Source organism: Adelges cooleyi, unplaced genomic scaffold (genome assembly GCF_023614345.1).
Source record: "Adelges cooleyi isolate 19-005CV unplaced genomic scaffold, UGA_ACOO_1.1 ACOO_flye_CR_arks_rails_tigmint_CR_PRNA_23, whole genome shotgun sequence".
In the NCBI taxonomy this organism is placed as follows: Eukaryota; Metazoa; Arthropoda; class Insecta; order Hemiptera; family Adelgidae; genus Adelges; species Adelges cooleyi.
The window spans coordinates 10,687,502-10,712,402 of NW_026095893.1; the positions used below are offsets into that span (position 1 = coordinate 10,687,502).

Genomic DNA, 24,901 nt, shown 5'->3' on the forward strand with positions numbered 1-24,901 from the left:
TTATGTTAAATAAAGGGTTCGCTGTTTGATTAAATTATGTGATATGTACGCGTGTCCACCGCAAATGGTATTTTCGAATTCGGACGACCAAGAGGACACTTGCCTGGGTGATAGAGGGGTGACTGAGAGAAGTATAAAAGGCGGGGTTCAAAAGGATTGCATAATACATTTACATTATACAGCGACGGCCCCGGTAGAAATAAAATCACAACCAAAATGGCAGACGTTATCGTATTTGGTCACTTTATAAAATCCCCATCGTATAATTTATACACACACACGGCTATGATATAAAACATGTACATGTAACTTACTTGACAGCACTTCTTTGATCCTAACCAGTTTTAACAATTTGAAGATGTTATTTTATTTTTCTCGTCAAAAGCTTTCAAACATATTATGTGGAAAACATTGTAAACTTTTATAACATCCAACAAGTACGTTTGTTTTCGGTATATTTGTCATATTTTTATGCGTTTAGAGTAATTTATGCGGTCATTATTTTAGGTGTTACTATTACAGTTCAGGGGCACATTTTCGCTAAAATAAATGGGGATGCTTAAGTACTAGACATGTTAGAAAATCTCTTTTCCTTACTACTTATAGTATGAAACACAATTTATGGATGATAATTTCATAACTAGAGGTTTTAAACACACCCAAACTCCTCCCAAATTGTGTCTATGTTACCGTCCTATTTTGTTTTTAGTAGGCTTAAAGTTTTAACATTTTGGAAACATATTATAGAAAACAATATAACACCGTAATATGATGTCGGTTTGTTGATATCTCTAAAAGCATTCATTAAATTAATTTTTTTAAATTTACATTTTTAGACTTTATGACCACCATTACTGTACTGGACACTAAAGTTGTGTTTTTAAATTGAGATTTAAACAAAAAATACCTATAACGAACCTTACTTAAACCTAGCCGTAAATAAATCGAAAAATTGGCAGTTTAGTATAGCTTTTAGTTTAAATACTGGCTCATTAACATAACTGTACCGCTATAGCTATACTTAACGAGTATACACAAATACACAAAATATAATTTATACTTTAGTGTTTCGTAAATCGCCGACAAATATCGAGAATAAATAGACGGTATGCACAGTAAACAAGTTTCAATTTAATTTATGTCTAATATTACCTAATGTGAAAACAAATTAAATGAAACCCGCAAACGATGAGAATATTATTGCTGAAGTTTATATTTGTGCGTTGTTTGCTTAATAAAGTCAATCCAAGCCGAGTAGATTAGCTAAAAGTGTAGATGGGAGGGTAATAATCCAGTAAACTCATTAATTAGACTTAATATATATTGCGCACATAAATCAAATTATACACAATTCTGCTATAAATACTTATGAAAATAATAAAACAGGAAAGCTTCAAACGGATGTAAACTATCTTGATTAGGTATATATTATTTATTTTTTATCAATAAAGATCTTTCATCAATACCGATTTTCTCACTGCGTTGTTGTAACCTTCTTTGAAATGAAACCAAATATCGCTCTTGACAATCTCATCTCGGATTTCTGTGAACAAGAATTTCGTATGTTATTATGCTTGTTACGTTTTCATGTAGAAAGAGCAAACAAAACGTAAGTACATAATATAGAAGATTTGTATAACATAGAAGTATTCGGCAAATTTATACATTTTTTATTTTATAATTATTATTAAAATAAAAAAAACCGTGTGTACTTTCGTCCTGCCCGCATGTTTCTCTCTCTCTCTCTCTCTCTCTTTCGATTAAGCTTACTAAACCGCAACTTATAAATATTTTAAACAATAACAAACGCTATATATATATAGAGAGAGAGAGATACTTTTATATACATTTATAAAAAAAAACTAATGGCTTTTGACATATTGTCGGGGAATTTCACCCCGAGGCTGCCGCGAGGATTTAATCGAGCAAACAGAGTAGATAAACATCACCTCTCCCTCCTCATCACCACCAAAAAAAATGTACCGGTAGCTATGATAGCGGTGATGTGGTTGTGTGCGGTGGCAGTACACGTCGAGGATGAAAACCGCATTAATAAACCAACCCCTGTCATCATGTCATCCGTTTGTCAACAGACGTACATAATAATATCGGACACGAATCTCATTATGTCTGCGGCGGCATAACAAACAATAATCTATAGAAAATCGCGTGTATACACACTGCGTTTGTTTACTTAGGCGTAATTGGCTCACCTTTATGGAGGTAATCGACAATATTTCATCGTAAACTCACCGCAGTCAGGGTACACGAGCTAAGCCAAACAAACTTTAATACGTTTCGATCGCTTTCTACTGCCCTCTCTCTGCACGGTACCAACAAAAATTTGCTATAATATACCTATACCTCAACTACACACGATACTAATAAACATTTGGAAAAAAAACTCTGCTTAGTTACTTTATATTTGTAATAAAATATTACAGTAATAAAAAAAAACAATCGTCGACAGTACAGTAGAGATTATAGAGCACAAGTATGAAGTATGTTAAAATTATTATAATTTATCATTAATAAAAAATACTTAAGCCGGACTGCTAACAATATTGACTTGAAATATTTATAGACATTTTTTTTTTGTCACTAGTTCTATATAATTTGTATTTATTTAGTTATTGTTTTGGCAAGAGGAAGCCTTATTATATTCTTACCAGCATCGGGAGTCTTGAGGTCGGTCACAAAACGCTATGTTTGGAAACTACGGTGTCTCCGGAAGTTCCTATTTGTTTCCCTGTAGTTGTCGAATGTCTGTCCGAATGAATCCTACGTGGATTAAGTCCTACATAGGATTCTCGCTGGACCACCCGATGCTGACCAACCATTGGCTCTACCTCCCCAACACCCTTCCATTTTGTTACTGTACTGTTTTGGTTGCATAATTCAATACAGGGTAATTTTTTTTATCACGGGCCACTCAATATCTCATAAGGTTTAATAAGAAATTTAATTTTTTTTTTTCATATTGTTTTTATAAAATGTGATCTCAATTTTTCACATTTTACTTTTACTCTCTCCCAACATAGTTTTTTTGATAGCTACTACATTCCACCTTTACTCCTGCCCTAAACTTGAAACTTCAATAACTTGAAAAATAACATGGGCCAATTAGACATGCTCCAATTCAATGATCAAATTAAGGCCTTCAACATTTAAAATGTTGCGATTTTCTTTATCATAGAGCCAGCCCACTAGAGACTCGATTTCAATGCATATCACCGGCCCTTGCACTGAAGTGAGAGAGACTCAGTAGGCATTTGTCCACCCAATCCGCCCATCAATAGCACATAATATTATTTGGTATAACCACAATTGGCCATATACGAGCATACACAATAAGTGACATGATCAATAAATAATTATTGTTTCATTTAAAACCAAAAACTGTTTACCTAATGCTAATGCATTAACAATATAAATAAACACGTTAAAAAAAACAATGGGCTTTTTTGGTATATTACTCTAGATTTGTACTTAATTCTTTTATTCGAGAACGTTTTGTATCAGACGGGTTTTGTACGTTTACTAATTGTTTTTTAATGTGATAAACGTTTTTAATCGATCGTAACACGCTTAATAAATGGAAATACCGTAATTCATTGTACTAAAAAAACGTTTTAAACATTTATCGGGGTTGTCTATGAAAATTAATTAACGCAGTATTTCATTCGGTTTAATTAGTTTAGAAAATTCCCCTTCGATAAATTATAAAATAATTGTTAGTATATTGTTTTTTTTCGTTCACAGCGTTAAATTAACGACTTTTCATACAGAGTTTATTAATCTACCCCTATCCAATAAAAAAAAGAACTTTGCTTGTAATATTAATGTTGAATAATCTCTCAAGCTGATGTTTAGTAAAATACGTTATGGATTTATATTCTCTTCTTTAAATATATCTTGATAATTTTGTCGATTCCCATTCGGTAGAAAATTTAATACAATAGCTGTATAACGTTAATATTATGTTGTGCGGTTGATAATTAACTTACCTTTGCCTTTGGAAACTGTGGGCGAACTGATTTCGCGTCCAAAAAAATCTTTTCGTTTCTGAAACAATAAATAAACGGTTAGTCAACGTTATACGCTCAAAACGATTAAGTAAAAGGGAGAGAACAAACAACATTGGACTGTAGCATGAAAACGCAATAATAAGCCCTATGCAATACATAAGACGTCGACCAACGAAAATAGAAACCACCCAACCACAGCCACACAAAATACTGGATACGCGCATACACATAAATACAACGAGTGAAGTTTAATTGATTATAAAATGTATTACGTTGGTTCGGGTTAAACGACTTGTGCACAAATTGTAGTGAGTGTGTGTTTGTGTACTGTGTAATAGCAATGTAAACGTCCTCCTTCGTTAACCCTCTTGGTCCGTACGGCGTTTACCCCGGTCTCGAGACGCTAAAACGGTTTAATGGATCGAAAACCGCTCCAGACCGGACGCTATCGCTAAAACGCACAAAACTATTTTATACATAAATGTGTAAGTAGCAAACCAAAAGGTCAGTATAATGTTGGGTCAGGAAACGCTGTACGGGCAAAGTAAGAAACTTGGCGCCTTGGCGTTGAATTTATTGCTAATAACACCAGCGAGTGAGGGACGAGAGACGAGGAAATCTCTCTTCTCTTAAACCTCCTTTGGCATAAGGCTAGGACGACGGCAGAAAGAAGGCCGCCGACGCCCCGGCCGCCACTTGGCCCACCGGATGTGATGGCAGTAATGTCTGCTAGTGTTTTATCTGCGCATCTGTACGGTTGCGTTTTCGCGTAGTCACTATTTAAAACACCGTTTAGATCCCTTGCATTTTTGTCTATACGACAGAAACTGGTAACGAGATTACGCGTTAACTTTAATCATCTATCTAAATGGGTCTTACAACTCTTTGATTAAACACAAATATATTCAACGTAGTTGTGAACAGCAGTTATCACGTTTAATTACTATAGGTTAGCAAAGTATGTGCATGAAAGGTTTGACCTCAATTCACTGTCTAAATCTATTCGTTTCATAGGGCGTCTAACAGAAGACATCGAGTTCGATCATGCCTAGTAATATAGCACACAGATGAAATTATATCAGTAAATACTCGACCAACAGAAATGAAGAAATTCTTCAAAAACAACGCGACATTAATATCGCAGATACATAGTAAATAGTATAAATCACATGAAAGATTTTAATCATACGTTTACAGTACATATCAAAATCTGGCAACTTATGAGTGCTCACTATTTGTTTAATAACATCTTTTCTGTCGACTAACATTGTACTTCTTGCTTCGTCCATCATTTCAGCGCCCTGGCAAAAAGTCATATCGTTTGTTCTTTTACGTGGTCTTCGGATGAGACAAACCAATAATTTGACTGTACTTGCTGATACATTGTTTTTTTATCAGTAGTCAAGTAAAGTTCCAAAGACTCTACAATTTTACGCTAACGTCCCTGATGACGATCATCATTGTCGGATGATAGAGTTCGCAGAGAGCTAAAATATCATCTACAAGATGTATCGATGCGTTAGGTAAATCATGCCGTGGTAAACATTATCAGAAGATACACCAATAGAATCTTTCGATAGTATGACTTGATTTTTTTTTAATTTTCTTTCTCTTGTGCTCTTTGAGCTTTGTATCGAACAGTAATCACAGAGCCAACAGTCGCCAAGGAACGCAATAGATTACTAAAACTGAATATTTTTATAGTTTGATTTATTTTTTAAGTACAATGATTTCTCTGAAATGTAAAATATGAATAGTAATATGTTGTTTTACTGTTAAACTATCAAATATATATACAGAGTGATCATTTTATCGTGATCTACTCAATATCTCATAAGGTTTAATAAGAAAATAATGTTTTATTCTTAATATTTTTTTTTTTTTACAATACGATATCAATTTTTAACAATTTTTATTGTTTTTACCTCCTTCCCAAGTTAGTATTTTTGATAGCAACTTTTTGTTACTTTATAACACCTTAGTAATTGTACACAAAGACTCGTACAAACTGTACAGTTAGTGTTAAAAAAACTGAGAATCTAAATACAAATTGTAATAAACGTTCAAATATTTAGGTGGCCTTAGTGTATTGTGAATTCACAAAAGACTTATGAGTTGAACACGGCGGATTGATTGAAAGAAATAAAGAAGCCGTTTAAACCCTGCGTGTGAAAAAGAAGGCGGATTAAACCGAAACAGGAGAATGTCCGAATCGTTAGTAGGTTATATAAAGTGAACGAGATAAAGGGGAAAAAGAATATACGACTTTGGGATGCTTTCAAGGCACTCGTAATGGGTTTCTTCGGAATACACCACTAACTTGTTTGTTGTTTTTCAAAATCACTTGTCTTGGAAGCGAGCGGTAAAAAAAAATAGTACGGCTAGGAGGGATGTGGAAGGCAGTTTCCTCGCAAACAAAATATATACTTACACACTGACGACACACACATACACAGCAGCCGAACATAAATAAAAAGGTTTTTTCACCATTTCCTTCTTACAGCTGCCACCGCCATCGTTTCCACGGCCAGTTGAGATCTTGCCGGTTCGCAATGCAGCCTGAAGGAGGGAGAGGTGATAGGGGTTTAAAGTTTATCTGGAAGCGAGCAAAACGTCTTTAACCCGGCTTTAAGCATGGTTTACGGCGGTCAGATGTACACATCCCGCCTATTTAGCTTTTAAACGCGTTCTTGATTTTTTTTTTTTTTTTCATATACATTTCTAATTTAAACGCATTAGGCGACTTCAATATGCCATAGTCGTTGTTCGTATACATGATTTCTGAGCCGTCGCAAATGTGTATAGAAAATCTATGGTTATTAATGAAAGTACATTATTGAAACAAAATACTCTCCCCGGCTTCGTTTTGCTCCAATAAACCAAACGCTAATCGCAGTGGTTGGTTACGATGCAACAAAAATGTATATATTTATACATAAATAATACAAAAACGAGAATGAAGAATAAAGAAATAATAAATAAAATAACATGTAGTCATCGTCGTGTATACAACACGCAAGATTAATTACAGACGGCGGCGCTCAAGTGGAGGCGCTTTATTATTATTTTTATATCATTTCTCGGTCGTATACCTCTATAGTCTACACCCGCTCGACTATACTTCACTCCTAAAAGGCTTTTCACTGCACCATATCCTATACACCCGCCGTTTTTATAAATGTATATATTTATTATTATTATTATTATTATTAGTTATTTTATGTCAAGTGTGGGGCGGCGGATGTGCTTTCGGACGAAGCAAATGAAAGATGCTGCTTAATGACTTTGGCGCAACTAAGAGGGCGTGACTCGTTCCGTCTTTTGTTCGTACACATCGTTACCAGGCAATTAATATTGTAAAAGCTATCCATAATATAAAATACATTATTTATTGTCGTCCGAACACAAATGCCGGTTGAGAGGATGGGAGGCATTCGAAAGCTTATTTACTCGGGGCAACCTATCGTCGCATCGTTGACGTTTCGACCAACGCACACTAGTGTAGTAAATTATTAATCGACAAAACATCGTTTTTAATAAGCTTTGCTTCTTGTCACGCCTCGTCGATTTGCATACTATTACTTTTATAATAAAATACTGTCAGTCATAAAACCCTTACTACCCGCTAATGGCCTAAGTTGTCGAGCGTATAAAGAGAAAAAAACAAAAGTTTATTCATAAACTAGTTGTTACAAGTCGATTGCATATTAGTTATTACATTGTTATAGTCATTGTTGCTGTTTTCGTGTTAACCGGCACGCTTAAAGTTAGAAATCATACCAAGCTTTTATTTTATGAAATTATTAAATATATAAGTAAAATAATATAAATAGATATAATAAAGAAATGAATAATTAAACCATAACCTTGTTAAGGGTTTAATTATTAATTTCTTTACTATATATATAAGTTGCTTAAATTTTTTTTGTAGATATATAGATATATTTAACTCATTATGACTGTTACCTAACCTAGGCATTATCTGAAAAATGGAAGGTAATAGGTCTAGTTTCCGCCTGTCACGTAGATATAAGTGTTAAATTAATGAATCCGAGTAGTTTAACAAAAATATAATTAAAATTTGACAAAAAAATAAAATTGCAACGAATTATAAGAAAATTTAATTCCTAATTTATTAGGCGGTCTGGTATAGGAAAGTGTTCGCAGTACTTTAATTTAAAGCTAAAAGTATAGTGCAAGTTTATTAGTAGGTACCATACCATAATAAGAACTCTATTTTTATCAGGCTCTATTTTTATCTAAAACAAAAACTGTTTACAATAACAGCTTTACCCAAAATGTTGTTTTTTAACCTAAATCCCTATTTAAAAACCATTAATTTTGAAAATTTGGCCATTTTATATAGTATTTTTGTCATTGACGAAGTATTTCAAAATTAATTTTTTGTTCAATATACCTCTATACATTGGTCGTTGCGAGTGGGTATGACATCAGAGACTTAATAATAATGAAATCGTTTGTAGAAGCCTTACAGATAAAAACCAGGACAGTAGTTCTATATGTTATCTCGCCTGAAGAAATGTCTGAAATGACAGTAATTATTTCTACAACTATCCCACCATTCAAAAGAACTATGAAGATATACTATGTTGTGTACCAACGTCAATATTTAAGATCTTGGAAATGAAGAGACTGTTGTTTTGAATGCCTGGGCAGTGAGAAGCCATTGGTTCTATTGACACTATTTAGGTCCAAGAAGAAAAATAATTTGGACACCATCAACTCAACCATATTGAGGCCACATTGACCAAAACCAAATAAAAGTTTAATTTGTAATTTATGTTAATTGCTTATTCAATTTGGTTTAGGTAAATAGGTTATTTATGAAAATTAATATTTAATGAATATAAATAAAAAAGAATACATAATACATAGAATATAATTTAGTTAAATTGTTAATTTATAAAATTTGAGGTTTAATAAATATAAAAAAAAAACAGAATTTATAGAATACAAACAAAACAATTTATGTTTTAAAATTTTAGTTTTTCCTATCTCTCTTCAATGTTTTTAGTCGTGTATCTTTATAAAGACTCAACTTAAAAAATATTTTTTAATAGTATTACGAGTAGACTATTTAGATTTACGAGAAAAAAAAATTAAATCTACATTTTTTCTGGATAAATTGGAGGATCGAAAATTTGCTACTTATTAACTATATTAATCAAGAGTTAGTTTGTATATGTTATAAATCTAATATATAAAAGGCCAGATATGTATTGTCACTACAGATCTGACAGAAATTTTCCCCAAGGTAACAAGAACTATACTCAATAATTTCCCGCGCAGTCAACGATAATTGACTGTAGCCCCCAGTCTGGGGGCTAAAAATACCAATTATTCGCACACTGCAGGAACCGCGATGGAATTTTAATAAAGCAAGATGGAAAGAATTTACGAGGAATTTATAGACGTTATAATAAAATGGATTCCACCAGAGATTGAAGCTTTTGACCGTTTTACAAACGCAATAATTGCCGTCGCGAAGAAAAATATCCCAAGAGGTTTATGAAAAGACTATATACCTGGCTGGTTAGAATACTGCAAAGAATTATACGACGAAAAGAAGAGAGCTGGAGATCTTGAAGTGGAAAAAGAACTGCTGAATAAGCTTAATGAAAGTAAAAAGGAAAGGCGGAGGGAAAAAACAGAGAACTTGGATTTTACGCACTCCACCCGTAAAGCATGTAGTCTTATTCGCAGACTAGATAGCGGACAGAATTTAGGGCTAAACAGCAATTCCTTTCCACCAAACTAAGTGGCCAGTCTCGTGGTAACCTTAAGAATAGTGAAAACAGATAGAATATGGATAAAGACAGTAAAACAAAAACTTCGGACCAAGAAAAAGTCCACACTAACCTAAAGTGATTTTTCTGTTGACTTCACCGCTACTGAACTAGACATTGTACTGGCAAGCCTGAAGAAGAACAAATCCCCTGCATACGATGGTTATTAAGAATTATGGATAATCCATCTATATGATACAATTTAAAAAACAGGAACGGTACCGAGTTCTTTTAAGAAAGTTAAAATCATAGCAATAAAGAAACCCGGGAAACATGGTAGTGAACCCAACCACTATCGCCCAATTTCTCTCCTAAGCTGTTACATAGTACTTGAAAAGTTTATTTTTAATAGAGTTGCCCTTGAGATAGATAAATTCCTACCGAAACAACAAGCTGGGTGCCGTCCCGGAAGATCTTGTTGCAAACAGGTGAAAGCTCACACTACCCTTATCAAGTTTGGGTTCTAAAAGAAAATGAAAACAGCTGTGGCCTTCATCGACCTTACGGCAGCCTATGACACGGTTTGGCGCGAGGGGTTGCTGCTAAAATTTAGTGACATCATCCTTTGTTCAAAGTTATGCCGACTTTTGAATACTTTTCTAGTTAACATTTCTAGATTCCGGATATAGGTGATTCATATAATAGCTAGAGAACCTTAAATAATGGATTACCTCAGGGCCCCATTTTTAGCACCAAATTTTATTCAATCTTTATACGTATGATATGCCTGAGAATCTCACATCTCTCAGATATCAATATGCAGACGATACAACGCTAGCAGTACAGAGTACAGATTTTGAAACTTGCGAAAGAACACTAAATAAGGACTTGGACACTCTCTCAACATATTACAAATCATGGAAACTGAACCTAATGCTTCAAAAATGGAGTCAATCATGTTTCATTTGGACAACAGATAAGCTAGTCTCAAGCTTAACCTTACTTTCGATTTCTGCCAATCAAACATTACTTATGGACCGCGTATCAACGGGTATTATTTTAACCGATTTAATACAATATCAATTATGCGGTTCGTCATTACCATCATTACCATTATTATGATCGTTATGTGAACGCAACAACAAGTATACACACATTAAAGTGTATCTATATTATATATTATGCAACTTTAATGTGTGTGTGTTCCACACAATCGGGGAACTACGAGAAGCACGCGACCACCAGCGCCACTGTCTGAGGAGAGGGATGCAGGCTTGGTGTGTGTATGTGTGTTTGTATATATTATGTTAATAAATCACAAGGCGATACACGCGGTGAATAACTGTCGGGTACACGCTATTAGTCAAACAGTTACACCCTTTTACAGCGAGTGTATAGAAACAGACGGATTGTAATGTAAGCGACCCTATAATAGAGGGGTCGTATACGTCCAACGACGCCGCTGCCACCCACAAAATCGAGTATGGCTTTTCTTTTGCCTAAATGCGTGCGCGGCCAGTAATAAAATGATAACACATAAATATAGCGATATAAAACGCTATTAAACAACTATATAATATATTATCGGTGTAAGCACTAGGGCGTGTACACAGCGTTGAGTTGACGATCGCCTACACATAAACGCACACTCCAATTATTGGTGTCATTTGTCATTTGATTTTATTAAGTATTTTTAAAAAAAATACAGAAACAATGATTAAAATATATAACATACCATCAAATGTGTTTAATTAACTTTATGTCCTGCAACATCAGAACTACGAATCGCTGGCTTCCGATATTTGTACTCCCGAAAAACTAACACTCAAAAATATGCATTCATGACGACTGTGCATAGTGCCATTGATATATTTTTGCAAGAACAAAAAACGATGACAGAAAATTAAATAATATAAAAATGATTGTTCGTTAAGTATTTGCATTGAACCCCAGCCCGACGAAGTGAAACGAATTTTAATCCTTTGACGAGGTTGATAGGTTGTTATATAATAAACAGATGTTATAAAACCCAGGGCTAAAGATGTGCTTCACTAAAAGCTATAATTTGAACTAAAATAAGGTGTTTAAAACAAATATATTATACGTCATTGCTCCGAAATTAAACATTTTTTTTCCCTTTCTTAATTCGCTCCTCAAAGAGTTAATACACATACGTAAATTTAATTCAGTTTTGACATCATAACCAAACGAAATATAAACACTTGTGTGTTTATTTAACCATGCTAATAAAATTAAGGTTGAGGAATTTTCAGATTAAATATTTATATGAAAAAACAATCAATGTAAAAATAACTTTAATATGTACTAACCGCTGCTTTGGTAGGGCCAACAATTTTTGGCGTTAATCTCATAAGATGGTTAGGAGTCACCTGTTTATTATAGGCATCTGAAAGTACACATATTAATTACAAATCTAATTCAAATCAATAAAAATGTTCATATTAGTTATAATATAGCCTTAAGTACATAATTATTTTAAAAAGCCAATACAGTAGTGTCAGGGCTTAGAAGGGATGGCCCATATAGTGAGGTCAGTGTAGTCACAGGATTGTAGAAATTTTTGTAACAGTAAGTGATAAAATCACTAAAATAATGCAAATCTTTCGATAGTACAAAATTAAATATCAATAACAATCATTGTAAAGGCAATAATGTGCTTAAAATTGTGTTTTAGTATTTAAGTGGATACGATTAGGGATCTGTCTATATTAATAATTTATTGCCATTGTTTAACATATATATATATATATATATATATAATTAATCAAAATTAATATAATGCAAATAATATGACCATTGATTCATTCACATAATATAGCAATCTAGAAATTAAAAAAAGCAAAATTATTTTTTTCTCCTTTTATTCTTAATAAAAAAAAAAGTTTAACTACAGACTTCTAAGAAAATTAAGTAATATATTAATTTTTGTAGTCATACTATATATAGATCTTAAATTGTAGACCTAGAGTCCCGATGACCGATGGCTGATGACAGTGCAAATTGAACAAAACTTAGAAGCTTTAAGAATAATGTACTAAGGACAATATGTGGACCAGTGTTTGATACCGAAATAAATAGATGACGAGGTCGGTGACAGTGGCAGCCAAAACTTTTACAGAGTTGTGAGGCTACATGAAGAAGAGAAAAGAGTCCCAAAACTAGGCTGATAAAATTGAAATACAGAAAAAGTTGACAACGCTTCTAGGATAAATTGTATGATATTTTTTTGGTTTGTTAATGTATTAGCTTTTTGATTCTATATTTAAAGAATGTTCCACACCAATTTGGAACTAATTCAACTAGTTTAAAAAAAAGCTGTAAAAAATTAAAATTTCATTGGTGTTTTAATTGATTGATTTTGATAAAAAAAAAGGGTACCTTTTTTATATTTTTGGCAAAATAAACGTTTAGCCTTGCTACATAACGAATTAGGTTAAGCGATTGAAGAAATATCAACATACAAAAAAAAAAATAAAAACATATCATTGAAAATATTATCTTCTTAGTTCCGCATTGAAGCTTAAAATGGTTTGAAATCTATACATACAATTTTTAGAATTTCCACCACTTAGGGTGCCCGTGAGGGTACAGCTATTATTCATTTTTAGATGTGAACGGGATAAACTAGGTATAAATTAGAGCATATGTTATCTAACACTTAATATAATAATAATTTGGTATAAATAAATAATTTTATATCTTGCTTGAAAAATCTCAACTTGCAATATGCTACAAGAGGAAACAGGCAACGTCGTGCGGGTATAGCTAGTTATTTATGTCATTCGAAATAAAATGTCTTACATACTTTTTTTATTTTTTGGAGTCGATACAGCTGTTTTATTCTCATCTATGTTATCAGTTCCTTTTATACCAGTCTCAACACTCAGTGACATTTTTTTTCTCATTTTTTCTAAGTCAATTTCTCTTGAAATAAGTTGTTTTGTAGCATAACTTAAAGTTGGAAATGTTTCCAAACCAGGAAATTTTACTGCATCGTCAACAGATCTAATAAATAAATATATTTAATGATACATATATTTCATTGTGCTTTTTAAATATTACAAGTACACATATTTAATATATGCCTGATGTTTATAAAATTAGATAATCAACAAGATAAACAACATTTCATAACAATATTATATTTGCTTAAAATGTTAGTAAACTTGATACAGTAAATTGTAAGTTTTTCATGATCAAAATTAAAATGACGATCAATCCTTAGAACACTCCCAGAATCATGTACACACTGCACAAACTACCTAATTGTACTTATTTTTATTTATTTAGCGCATGACACATTTGATTGGGAGTAAACCCTGTTTTAAGTCTAGTTCGGTTCAAAGTGGTGCATAAACATTTCTGCCATGCTTAGAGGGGGGGGGGGTTGACTTTTCTTGTAGACAGGTTGCTCTGCCCAGTGAAAAAGACTGCCTGTGACCAGATTCAAACCAGCAAGGTCCTTAATCTACTTGGCAAATACGCCCCCCCCCCACCCTACATAGTACTAATCTAATACGACTCATGATTTATTAAGGAGAAAATTGATACATAAAATATTCTAGAGAGACAACGATTTACTACTACATAACACCTTATGACTATCTTTGTTAAACTAATATAACTTCACAGCTTTAATACAAATATTATTAGTTAAAAACAAAGCACTAATGTACAACTATTTTATATTACTATACAATAGTTACATGTAACATTTTTCTGATAATGAAAATAAACACAAAAAATGTATTTTTTACTTGTAATTTCTGTTTTAAATGGAATTTTTAAATCATTTTTTAAAATATAATATAAAAATTGTTTAATGGTACATGACATAAAAAATAGAATATGCAGCTAGGAATACACTATAAACTCAAAACTGTTATAAGTATCATATCATAAATAACAGGCTAAAAGTATGTAGTTACTTGGATATTTTATAAAACTTACGGATTAAGTACAAAATTAAAAGATCCATCTGCAGCTCTTTCTTGAAAAAAATTTAAGCCATACTCTATCATAATATTTATAACTTTTGCAAGTTCTTCTTTCTCTTTCATAGTAAACAGTTGAACGCTTACCTACAAAATATATCAATAAATAAAATAAAAAATTTGTTTTAACAAAATATTTGAATAATATGTATTATAATTACCGATCTTAAATTTGGCACAGCTATATGCATAACTAATGGCATGGTGTCCAATAAAATTTGATCACGATGAAGAAATGTTCTGATGGCAGGACTAATGCCGGCCATAAGCTCATCAACAATTTGTTTGTATTTGTTTTTTCTAACCATTACCTAAGCAAATTATTTTTTTTGTTAAAAAATGTTATTTTCTTTGCACAATACTGTAATACTGTCTTGATATACAAGTATGTGTGAATGTTTAACAAGTTGCAACCAATTGCATTCTTGCCCATTTACTACAGCGCAAAACAGACCTATTCTCTCATAGAACAAAGTACAATACAGTTTAAACTTTAAATAACTGTACATAAGTTACTTACTTCATATGAAGCACTTGGATAAGTAATTTTTGGCCAAGTAAATGTTGCGAATAAACAATGCCAAGTTGCAAAACTATAAGGTAAATATGGATACAAGGAATAATTTTGAGAAGTATTTATGATTCTGTTAAATTTATCAAAATTACAAAACCAATCTAAGCCTTCAACAACCTAGAAATCAAAATAATACCTATTATTAACTAAATAATATTTACTAAATTACGTGATTGATTTAATATGCTGTATCATCCGGCACCCAACTTTCTATTTTTTTAAATAATGTTGTTTATAAAATATCAGACAAATATAATCCTACACTTGACATTGAAGAATCCTTATGCTTAAGACTTAAAAAATTTTCATACACTCCTTGGCTGATCTTTTCATAATCGCCGTAACTCTGAACTGTTTTTAAAACAAAATCTATCCTAAAAATAAAGTTTGCATCATGAATCTATGTTATTTTAGAACTAAAAAATGTCTAGAAAAAGCTGTGTGAACATTTATTTCAGAAAACTATACAGTTATTATTACCTGTCTTTCATGACATTGTTATGACTTGAATAACCTTCGTCTGAACTCATAGAATTACTGTCAAAATAACTAAAAGATAATTTATGAAAATTAGTTTAACAAATTTAATTAAACAATAATAAATTTAGTTTTAAATACCTCTTTTTTATTTGAAATATTTCTTGCCATACAATAAAAAGACCTTTTTGTATATCTTTATTTCCAATATTTGCATTTTTTATATGTGATAATCTCAATGGTTGATTTCTAAAACAGGACAAAGTTGACAAACAGGATCTAATATCATTATTTGTTTTCGTACTGAGTGCTGTCATTGCACCCATATCAGTTTTTATATTTTCATAACTTGATATTTCCATTAACCTTTCAGCCAATCTATAAAGTAGTATAAAAAAATGTATAAATGTATTCAGATAAAATTAATACAAGTGTCGAGTGGTTTAAACTTAGATACCTTACTGATGATGTCGGAGGAAAGTTTAAAACAAAAGCGTTTTGTCTTAAATTCCTTAATGCTGGTACATAAACATCATTACATATACAAATTATTGGTCTTTTTAAAACAGAACCTTTTTCTTCTTGTTTGTTTGCTTTCTTTTTGCGGTTTACATGCTTTTCAGTTGAAAATTTGATCAATAAATCAATTGATGTCTAAAAAAATAATAATATACATTATAAAAGGACTTCAACACCAACTATGTTGATTTAAAATTTACATAAAATCGGCACGCAATCTAAAAAATTTGTTTATTTTAATCCAAATTGAAAAAAATTCTATTTAGGTCTATTTATTCATAAATAAAAAAAAAGGTAGGTATGAAATTCACTTCAGACAAAATCCCTGAATTACATTTAAAAAATTATAAAACAATACTTACAGCAGGCGCACCATCTATTTCGTCTAGTACTAAACAATTAGGTCTACAATCATTACTAATTACTGAAGCCATTTGAGTAGAAGCTTCTAGTTGAATTTTAAAACTAGTAGGATTACGATCGTCACTGGCATTGATTTCAACCACATTATAACCTAATAATGTAACTAATAATTAGTCAACAAAAACATATACAGAATTGTATGTCAAAAAAAACATTCATTTAGTTAGTGGACATTTTTAAATATTAATAAGGCCACATAAAAGTGCATTAGTTAGTACACAAATGTAGTGGAAGGGTGGTATTAAATTTTCCTACTACACATGTTCTATGAAAATCTATGATGATGTATTTATGTACCAGAACAGGTAGTCATTGAGTCTCCATAACCATGGGATCGAACAAAAAAAGCTACATTTTGTCAATCGATATTACTTTTCCAAACATGCTCACATCATTTGTAAAACATACTTAAACATCTAAATCTTATAGTATTATAAAAAAACAACTGCTTCTCGAAAATTAGTGTTGCATTAAAATCATGATGAGGCATATCAAAATAATACTATTGCTGCAAGTGTTCAAGTGACATTTTAGTGACCCTTTTATATTGTGTCATATTTTAATACAGGATGATCATTTTATCTTAAAACATTACATATCTCATAGAGTTTAAAAATAAATAACTTTTTTTTTTATAATGTTTTTATACAATGTGATCTCAATTTTTCACCCCTTCCCAAGTTAGTATTTTTGAGAGAAACTTAAATGGTAACACATACATTTCATTAATTTTTTTAATTGAGAATATTTTATTAAAAATGTTGATTGGTCCATAATCAGTTTCGGATAACTATTTATAAAATTAGAAGAGTTTGAAAGTTAGTACGGGAGCGGAAGTGCCGTTGGGAAGTACACGCAGATAAAAATAATAGAACACTCCTGCTTTCCTCCCGTTCTAAACTTGAAACTTCAATAAGTTTAAAAATAATCCTCCAAAACTGGTTATTGACCAGTCATAATTTTTAGTACATTATTCTCAATTTAAAAAGTTAATAAAATGTATGCATTTCTATGTTTCAAAAGTTGCTATCAAAAATACTAACTTGGGAGGGGGGTAAAAACAAAAAAAAATTGAGATCACATTGTACAAAAACAGTAAACCAGAAAAAATTTAATTTCTTATTAAACCTTATGAGATATTGAATGGTTCACGATAAAACGAACACCCCGTATATGGCAGGACATTATGTTCATATTTTCATTGGTAATACAAAAATATTTCGCTACCATACATTAAATATTAAAACTAAATCTTAAATCAATTTAGTTGAAATATTTTCATTACATATTTGAAAAAAAAATTACTTTCAGGCATCTAGTCTCTAGATAAGTAAAGTATTAATGAGTACTACATTTACCTCGATAAAGTTGTATACAAGTTGACAAAAGATAATAATATATATGAAAATATAAAATAAAATAATAATAATTAGTAATAATATAAAATAAATAAATTGCCTGCTTGGTGTGCCACTAAATGAGCTAAAGTAGTTTTCCCCAGGCCAGGTGGTCCACATAATAATGCTAATTTTAGTTTTGGACACTTATTTTCATCTAACTCTTCATCTAAACTTTGATTCTTCTTTATGAAATTGCTACCTGTGTATAAAAAATCAAACAAATAATAAGATAACATTTTTTTTTTAAACCATACATATTTAATGTATATTTATTTTTCATTAGGGTCCTGGTGCCTCACCCAATATGCAAACTTATAAACCATGGTTATTTTTTAAATTTAGACTACATCAACTTATTTTTTAATTTATTTCTATTACCATTTTAAAGTATATATCTTTTTTACACGGGTTATAGCCACATTGGTGATGAAAAATGACTTTAAGGGTAAAGAGATAGTACCTAATAAAGTAATTGGATTTTTTTTTTTTAGGAAAACTTCCTACAATCCATAGGCTTTAGGGTATAGGACCCGAATTAAAAACTAGATAAAATTTATGATTTTTAGAGTGGTTACTTGAAGATATTATTCCAGTAGCAAAGCTTTACATCAAAGCTAAAAAGGATTTTAAAAATGGTCATATTCAAACTTTTATTACATTAATATTTGTTTGTATTTCAAGTCTGTATGCAAACTTGAATCAGAATTTGTAAAATACTATGTCAGTGCCACTCTCTGGTCGGATACACAGAGAGTATAATATGCATGAGACTATTGTTCTTTTTGACTTACATTGTTTTTGCGTTTAATTAAATTATTTTATGTGTTTACTTTTCTTTCAATTTTAATTGAAAAGTGTTACCTTTTTCATCATCCTACGTTAAGGTAAAATATATTATAAGTCTCTACATTGTAAGTGTACTTTTACAAAGACTGCGTTTTTAGAGGTATCCGGCCCACATGGGCGAGGGGTTGTTGCACTTAGTCGGCAGGTCACAACCCAAATCTTTGTAAGTAAACTCGTAAAGCCCAATACCTCTCAAAGGGGACCCAGGATAAGTGTAACGAACATTGTGTGTATTTACAGTTTGTATACTATAAAAAGTATGAATACGACATAACATAGATTATAAGAGGTAACCAAACAGAGGCAGCTGCTAATGTCCTACATAATATAAAATAATAATAAATTAATATCATTACCATATTTGCTGTAAATGTCATTTTTAGGTCTTCTTGTTTTGCTTACTTCTTTGTTAAATACTACTCTGTCCCATAACTTGAGCCAACGTAATAACATTCTATTGGTACTCTCATCACTTAGTAAATCCAAATATTTATGTGGTCTATACTTTTGTACCCAAAGATCAGCAGTGTTATCAACACTATTTTCAAAAGTCCTTAGGTCATTTTGAAGCTGCGCTGATCTCATGGTCTCATCTTTTTCAATCTTAAAATAATATAATAAACTATTAGTTTAATACTTTTAAATTAAATAAAGATTTACCTTTTCAAAAGCGTTCACAATTAAATCGTTTGCAGGAGATGAGAGTAACTGCACCGTTTTTGAATGCCATGACATGTCTTTTATCTATAAAATATTTAAACGTATGTTTAATATTAATGTAATTATTATTTGTAATACTAATATTAACGTTTATTAGTATGTCATATTATAATTATATAAATAATTTAAATTACTTCAGATTCAACAGCATCTTCTGATCGAAATCGAATATAAACTCTTTGATCTTTATCATCAACAGCAGGAAAGAAAGACCAAGATGGAACTCGTCTGGATATACTCTCATACGGTCGGCTAAAATAATTATGATGCAAAAAAATGTTTAATCATGCTTTAGAAAGGTGCAATTTTCTATCTACTAAAATAGTATTTAATATATGTATAACATATTTATTAAAATATATAATTGCATAATTAATTTTTTATTTAGAGATATTGTAATTATTATACATTGTAATGTTTATACTAAATAGAAAGAGCTTTAAATTTCAAAAGTTAAAATGACAAAACATTACACATTTTTTAATTACACCTTTCAATTTTTTTATATTTTTTTTTTATTAGATTAATTATTTACTAATTTGACCTATCGATTAGAATTTTCCACTAAGTTTTTGTGAAGTCATATGCTTTTTATTAGATAAAAATTTGATTTAATGAAATTTAGAGTTTAATAAGGATCAGTTATGTAAATCACTATAAGAATTGAAGAAATTATGGTGTGTAAAATAAAGTTTGATTGAATAAAGAGGCAGTGTTGTGTGATAAAAATGTAATGTACAAAAAAATGTTTGTGTGGTAAGGAATGATGTATGGAAGTGAATATTAGACATGTTGAAAAAATTGTGAGATAAGTTAAAAAGTAAAACCATTATAAGAAAATTAGTGTTCAGAGGGATTTAGAGGTCGAGTTAAACTTGGTGTCTACAAAGTCAGTAAGACGGAGCAGCGTGGCCTTTTGCCACTCTCAATAAAGTTTGGTCTAGTCTTATGGCAAAGCATTGCCATGCTTCACCGAGTTTCCCCGAATTTGTATTTGACATGTCTCTATTTAGTCATATACATATACATTTGGAACTGCCTCCCGTTTCTCTGTTCTACAAACTTAAGAGATATCAGTTTAAGACTGAAGAATACGTGTTATAAAAATAAATATATGTAGGCTTCTGGAATAGATAAGTGGTGGTGAATAGGGACATGTTGAGAGAGGATTTAACTAGCCAACCTTATTTGTGCAGTATTTGAAGCCAATCAATAAGAAACTTTTACTTCGGGCTATATAGCTTGAAAACAACACCACATCTTTTATATTTCCTTAGTAAATACATATTTTAATTATACGAACTCAAAAACAAGTATAATTGTGAAAATACGTTAACTCAAACTCAAATTTATAAAAAACAATGAATTTTTTTTAAATACACGTATATTTAAAATTATACGTGTATTTAAATTACATGTTTGAAATCGTAGGCACTAGTATTTACTCATTATTAAATAAGCAGTATATATTTTTTTTAAGGTATAACTACTTTTTCATAATTATTTTTTATCAATTTATAAAATATCTGGTTTAGGAGTGGCATTAGAAATGTTTAAAAAATATGCATAATATAATTTTTACTTGAAGCTGTTGTAAGTAGACCCAGACAAAAAGTTTGTTCTTTTTCCAATCTTATGCTTTTGGCGTTCATCAATAATTTTTTTTATCAAATCAAATTGTTTTAGTTCTTTATCGGAAAGTTCTTCAGATATTTCTTCATTTATTTTTTTTCGTTTTAATGCAGGCTCCGCTGTAATACAAATTAGTTAACATAACTTTGCAGTACTATAATCGAAAAAAGGTATCAGTTGAAAATAGTTCTTATTTCAATACTTAAAATTTAAGCTAAAAGCATTAAATTCCTTCAGTTCTAACTAGAGCTGCCGATAACACGTGTAAGTAAATACACGTGTAACACGTGTAGACTGTACTTCACATACATGTGTATAAGTTTGTGTAATTATAAATACACGTGTAGTAAAAGTTTCTTTAGTTATAAGTACATGTGTACTTGCAACTACACGTATTCGGTATTCTTACAACTGTAAGATTTAATAAGCCCTGTAATTTGACGTGATACTCTTCTTTAATTAATGCTGTTCACTAAGATAAAGTATTATAACAATTGGGAAAGTTAGTGGAATCTCGGATTCTACACGTGTGTTTATAATTACACGAACTTCTACGCGTGAATTCGAACTACATGAACTTGTCCTACACGTGTATTTATAATTACACAAACTTCTACACGCGAATTTGAACTACACTAACTTGTCTTACACAAGTATTTAAAATGCACGTGTAGAATCGTCGGCTCTAGTTCTAACATACAACTATACTCCTAAAACTTCTAAAACAGTTTTTTTTTGTCGTTGATGGTTTAGGTTAGGTTAGGTCAGGTCATACTCCCATTTTAAAACACCATTTAACTTTTAACTAGCTAACCCCCCTCTTAAAATTATTACAGTTAACATTTTGTTATAGTACAATTTTAATATTTTTTTTTTTTTATGTTAGAATTTAGTATTCCATCGTAACTAATTAGACTATTTTTAAATAAGTTATAGAGCGCCGTAGTTTTAAGTCGAAACATATGTACATATTCTGGGTGTTTTTTTTTTGATATTGAAATGGAAGAGTAAACTTTCCAAATGTTTGCCCCTTAGATAGACAATCATAATAAATGTTTTCATCAAAAATAAAATAAGTATAATAATTATTAGAAATTTTGTTGAAATTGTTTAAATTAAAAAAAAAAAAATCTATAATTGAATTTTAATAATGGTTTCTTGTAGTAAAAAAAAAAGCAAAACAATTTGTATTGGTAAAATTTAGTTTTTATTTTGGTATACGAGTAAAATTATAAAACGATACAGTTGTATCGTGAAGCGATATTGTGAAGCGAAAAGCTGCTTAGGTTTTATTACCTATTCAATATGGCATAATAAACGCTATTGTAGAGGCTCCTTAAGAAAAAATAATTGAAATTGGATGCTAGTATTTTAAGAAGATTAGTTATTAACAAAAGCTAGGTAGTACAATTCAAATTATTTAGAACATTTAATTGCTATATACGGTGTAATCAAACTTTAATGTCGTGAGCATGGTTAATTAAATACTTACAGTTATCTTCAAAATCAATATCATCTATATCGCCAAACAAGTCATGATCTTCCAATTCTCTTCTTTTACCATTAATTGAATCTATAACTGATTCTTGGGGTATTTGAATACACTATAGTAATAATAACCAGTTAATTAATTACTATCAAAAATAAAAAAATATAAGATTTTTGATATTAATTATACATACATCATTTTCGTTATTTTCATCCAAGCCAAATGAAACGACTGATGACTGTGATAAAGGAAACACTCCATTAAGGTCTGAGGAAAAATTCAATTTTTCTGTAGTCTCTGAAATACTATTTTCTGTACGAAAATTCAAGCTTCGTTTTGATTCTTTTGGTGAATGTCTCTTGGGAACTGTTAAAATAAAAGTATATTGTAAAGTATGTAAAAGTAGCAAAGTAATGATTATTTAAAACCTTTAACCATAAAAATAATACACTCTATGCGTAAACGTGTTTCAGCAGCAATTGGTCATCTTCAGCACTAACAACAGATGTCTGTCATTAAAGTGCTGAAGATGACAACATTGTTGCTGAAATATGTATACGCATAGAGTGTAATATTTTTATGGTTAAAGGTTTTAATTATTCATTTCTTTACTATATATATATACATATATAACCATCAATTGCTTAAGTTTTTTCTATATAAAAGTATTTTATGCATGGAAATAAACAGTAAGATATCTTGTACTAAATATGGTTGGCTACCCTCATTGTGAAATTCCTCCATTTGGTTCATCATTTCCAGTTCCTCGGCATGCATCATTTCAAACTCCTCATCTGGGTCTAAAAAAGCCATATTTGAGGCAGTGGCGGTCCGTAAAATTAATACAAAAATATTTATTAAACCTATACAAATAATAAAAGAAACTAATAATAAAAATGACAAAATAATAGTATTTAGTAAAATTACAATCTACAAAATGTTGTCATTTTTCAACAATGAATGATAAATGATAATACAAAGCTCGCATTTATGATTTTTTTTTCAGTTATGGCGGGAAAACGTTATCAAGTTCCTGACCACGGTTTTGTTTAAAAATTACAAACCATGATCAACTTTTTTAAACCACAGATATAAATCACTGAACCATTGATTAAGTATGCTTAATAATTAATAAATGACTGAGTTTAGTGGATACTCAATACTGGATATATTACTTGATGACCGAATTCTAATTGAGTTTAGTGCTCTGAAGTCTGAACCTATGACAGCTTGCCTAATAATACTAGTACACCTTATCAGTGCGCAAAACTGATAACTACATAATTGTCTATTGACCATTTTTGATAGTTTGATTTGGTTATTATAATCTATAACATTTAAATTTTAAACAAAATCTGTACTTCATTCAAACTGGTTCTATGAAATTTTGGTCCGACCTCTAGGCTTCCGTCTGATAGGACCTTTGGCAAATGTATTATAAATAAATATAAAAAATACACAGTATATTAGTATGAAGGGCTACGGGGAAAACAATCATAGTCAATATACCCAAAGTTTTCAGTATTGCATTTTTAAAGTTTCAGAATTCAAAAAAGACTCGGAGATTTAGTATATGATAACGCACATAAAATACCGTTGTTCTTTAACTATCTTTATTGATAAGTTTTATTAAAAAATAATCTAATTAATTAATCTAAATTAAAGAAAAAAAAAATCTAATGATTAATGAAACTAAATTGGCGAATGATTAGTTACTCCGCGTTTTAGCCTTTATTTGTAAAAAATATTGACGGTATCCGTCATCCTTAAATGTTAAAATATTATTACATAATACAATATATTACATGACCATCTATAAAGGTCGAAGGTATGGCCGTAAGGAATCCAACGGCACTAATAAATAATTATTTTTGATAATATTATTATCGGTACCTATTAATGTGTAGACTGAAGAGCACGAATTAAGATATCCTAATTCGTGGTTTTGATGCTTGGGCAGCCAATGAAATCACCGCATTATGATATTATTGATAAAATAAAATATGAAAAATTTCATTCAGTATTACCGGA

General features: G+C 30.7%; 1 protein-coding gene across 2 annotated transcripts; it reads right to left on the reverse strand.

Moving 5' to 3' along the window:
* Positions 1 to 1,318: 1,318 nt before the first annotated feature.
* Positions 1,319 to 24,066, reverse strand: LOC126835688 (chromosome transmission fidelity protein 18 homolog). 2 transcript variants are annotated; one of them, XM_050568433.1, is made up of 21 exons: positions 24,046 to 24,066; positions 23,593 to 23,733; positions 23,064 to 23,236; positions 22,874 to 22,985; positions 21,332 to 21,500; positions 19,884 to 20,001; positions 19,690 to 19,773; positions 19,386 to 19,632; positions 18,242 to 18,382; positions 16,723 to 16,874; positions 16,299 to 16,495; positions 15,983 to 16,219; positions 15,845 to 15,913; positions 15,627 to 15,738; positions 15,311 to 15,481; positions 14,952 to 15,101; positions 14,747 to 14,877; positions 13,602 to 13,801; positions 12,106 to 12,182; positions 4,008 to 4,065; positions 1,319 to 1,543 (listed from the first exon to the last, which is right to left on the reverse strand). In XM_050568433.1, exons 2-21 carry the CDS (start codon positions 23,681 to 23,683, stop codon positions 1,443 to 1,445), a joined length of 2,790 nt encoding a protein of 929 aa, XP_050424390.1. In that variant the 5' UTR covers positions 23,684 to 23,733; positions 24,046 to 24,066; the 3' UTR covers positions 1,319 to 1,442. The 2 variants fall into 2 exon arrangements, with proteins under 2 accessions (XP_050424390.1, XP_050424391.1); XM_050568434.1 differs by lacking the exon at positions 24,046 to 24,066 and having other exon boundaries at positions 23,593 to 23,993.
* Positions 24,067 to 24,901: the final 835 nt, after the last annotated feature.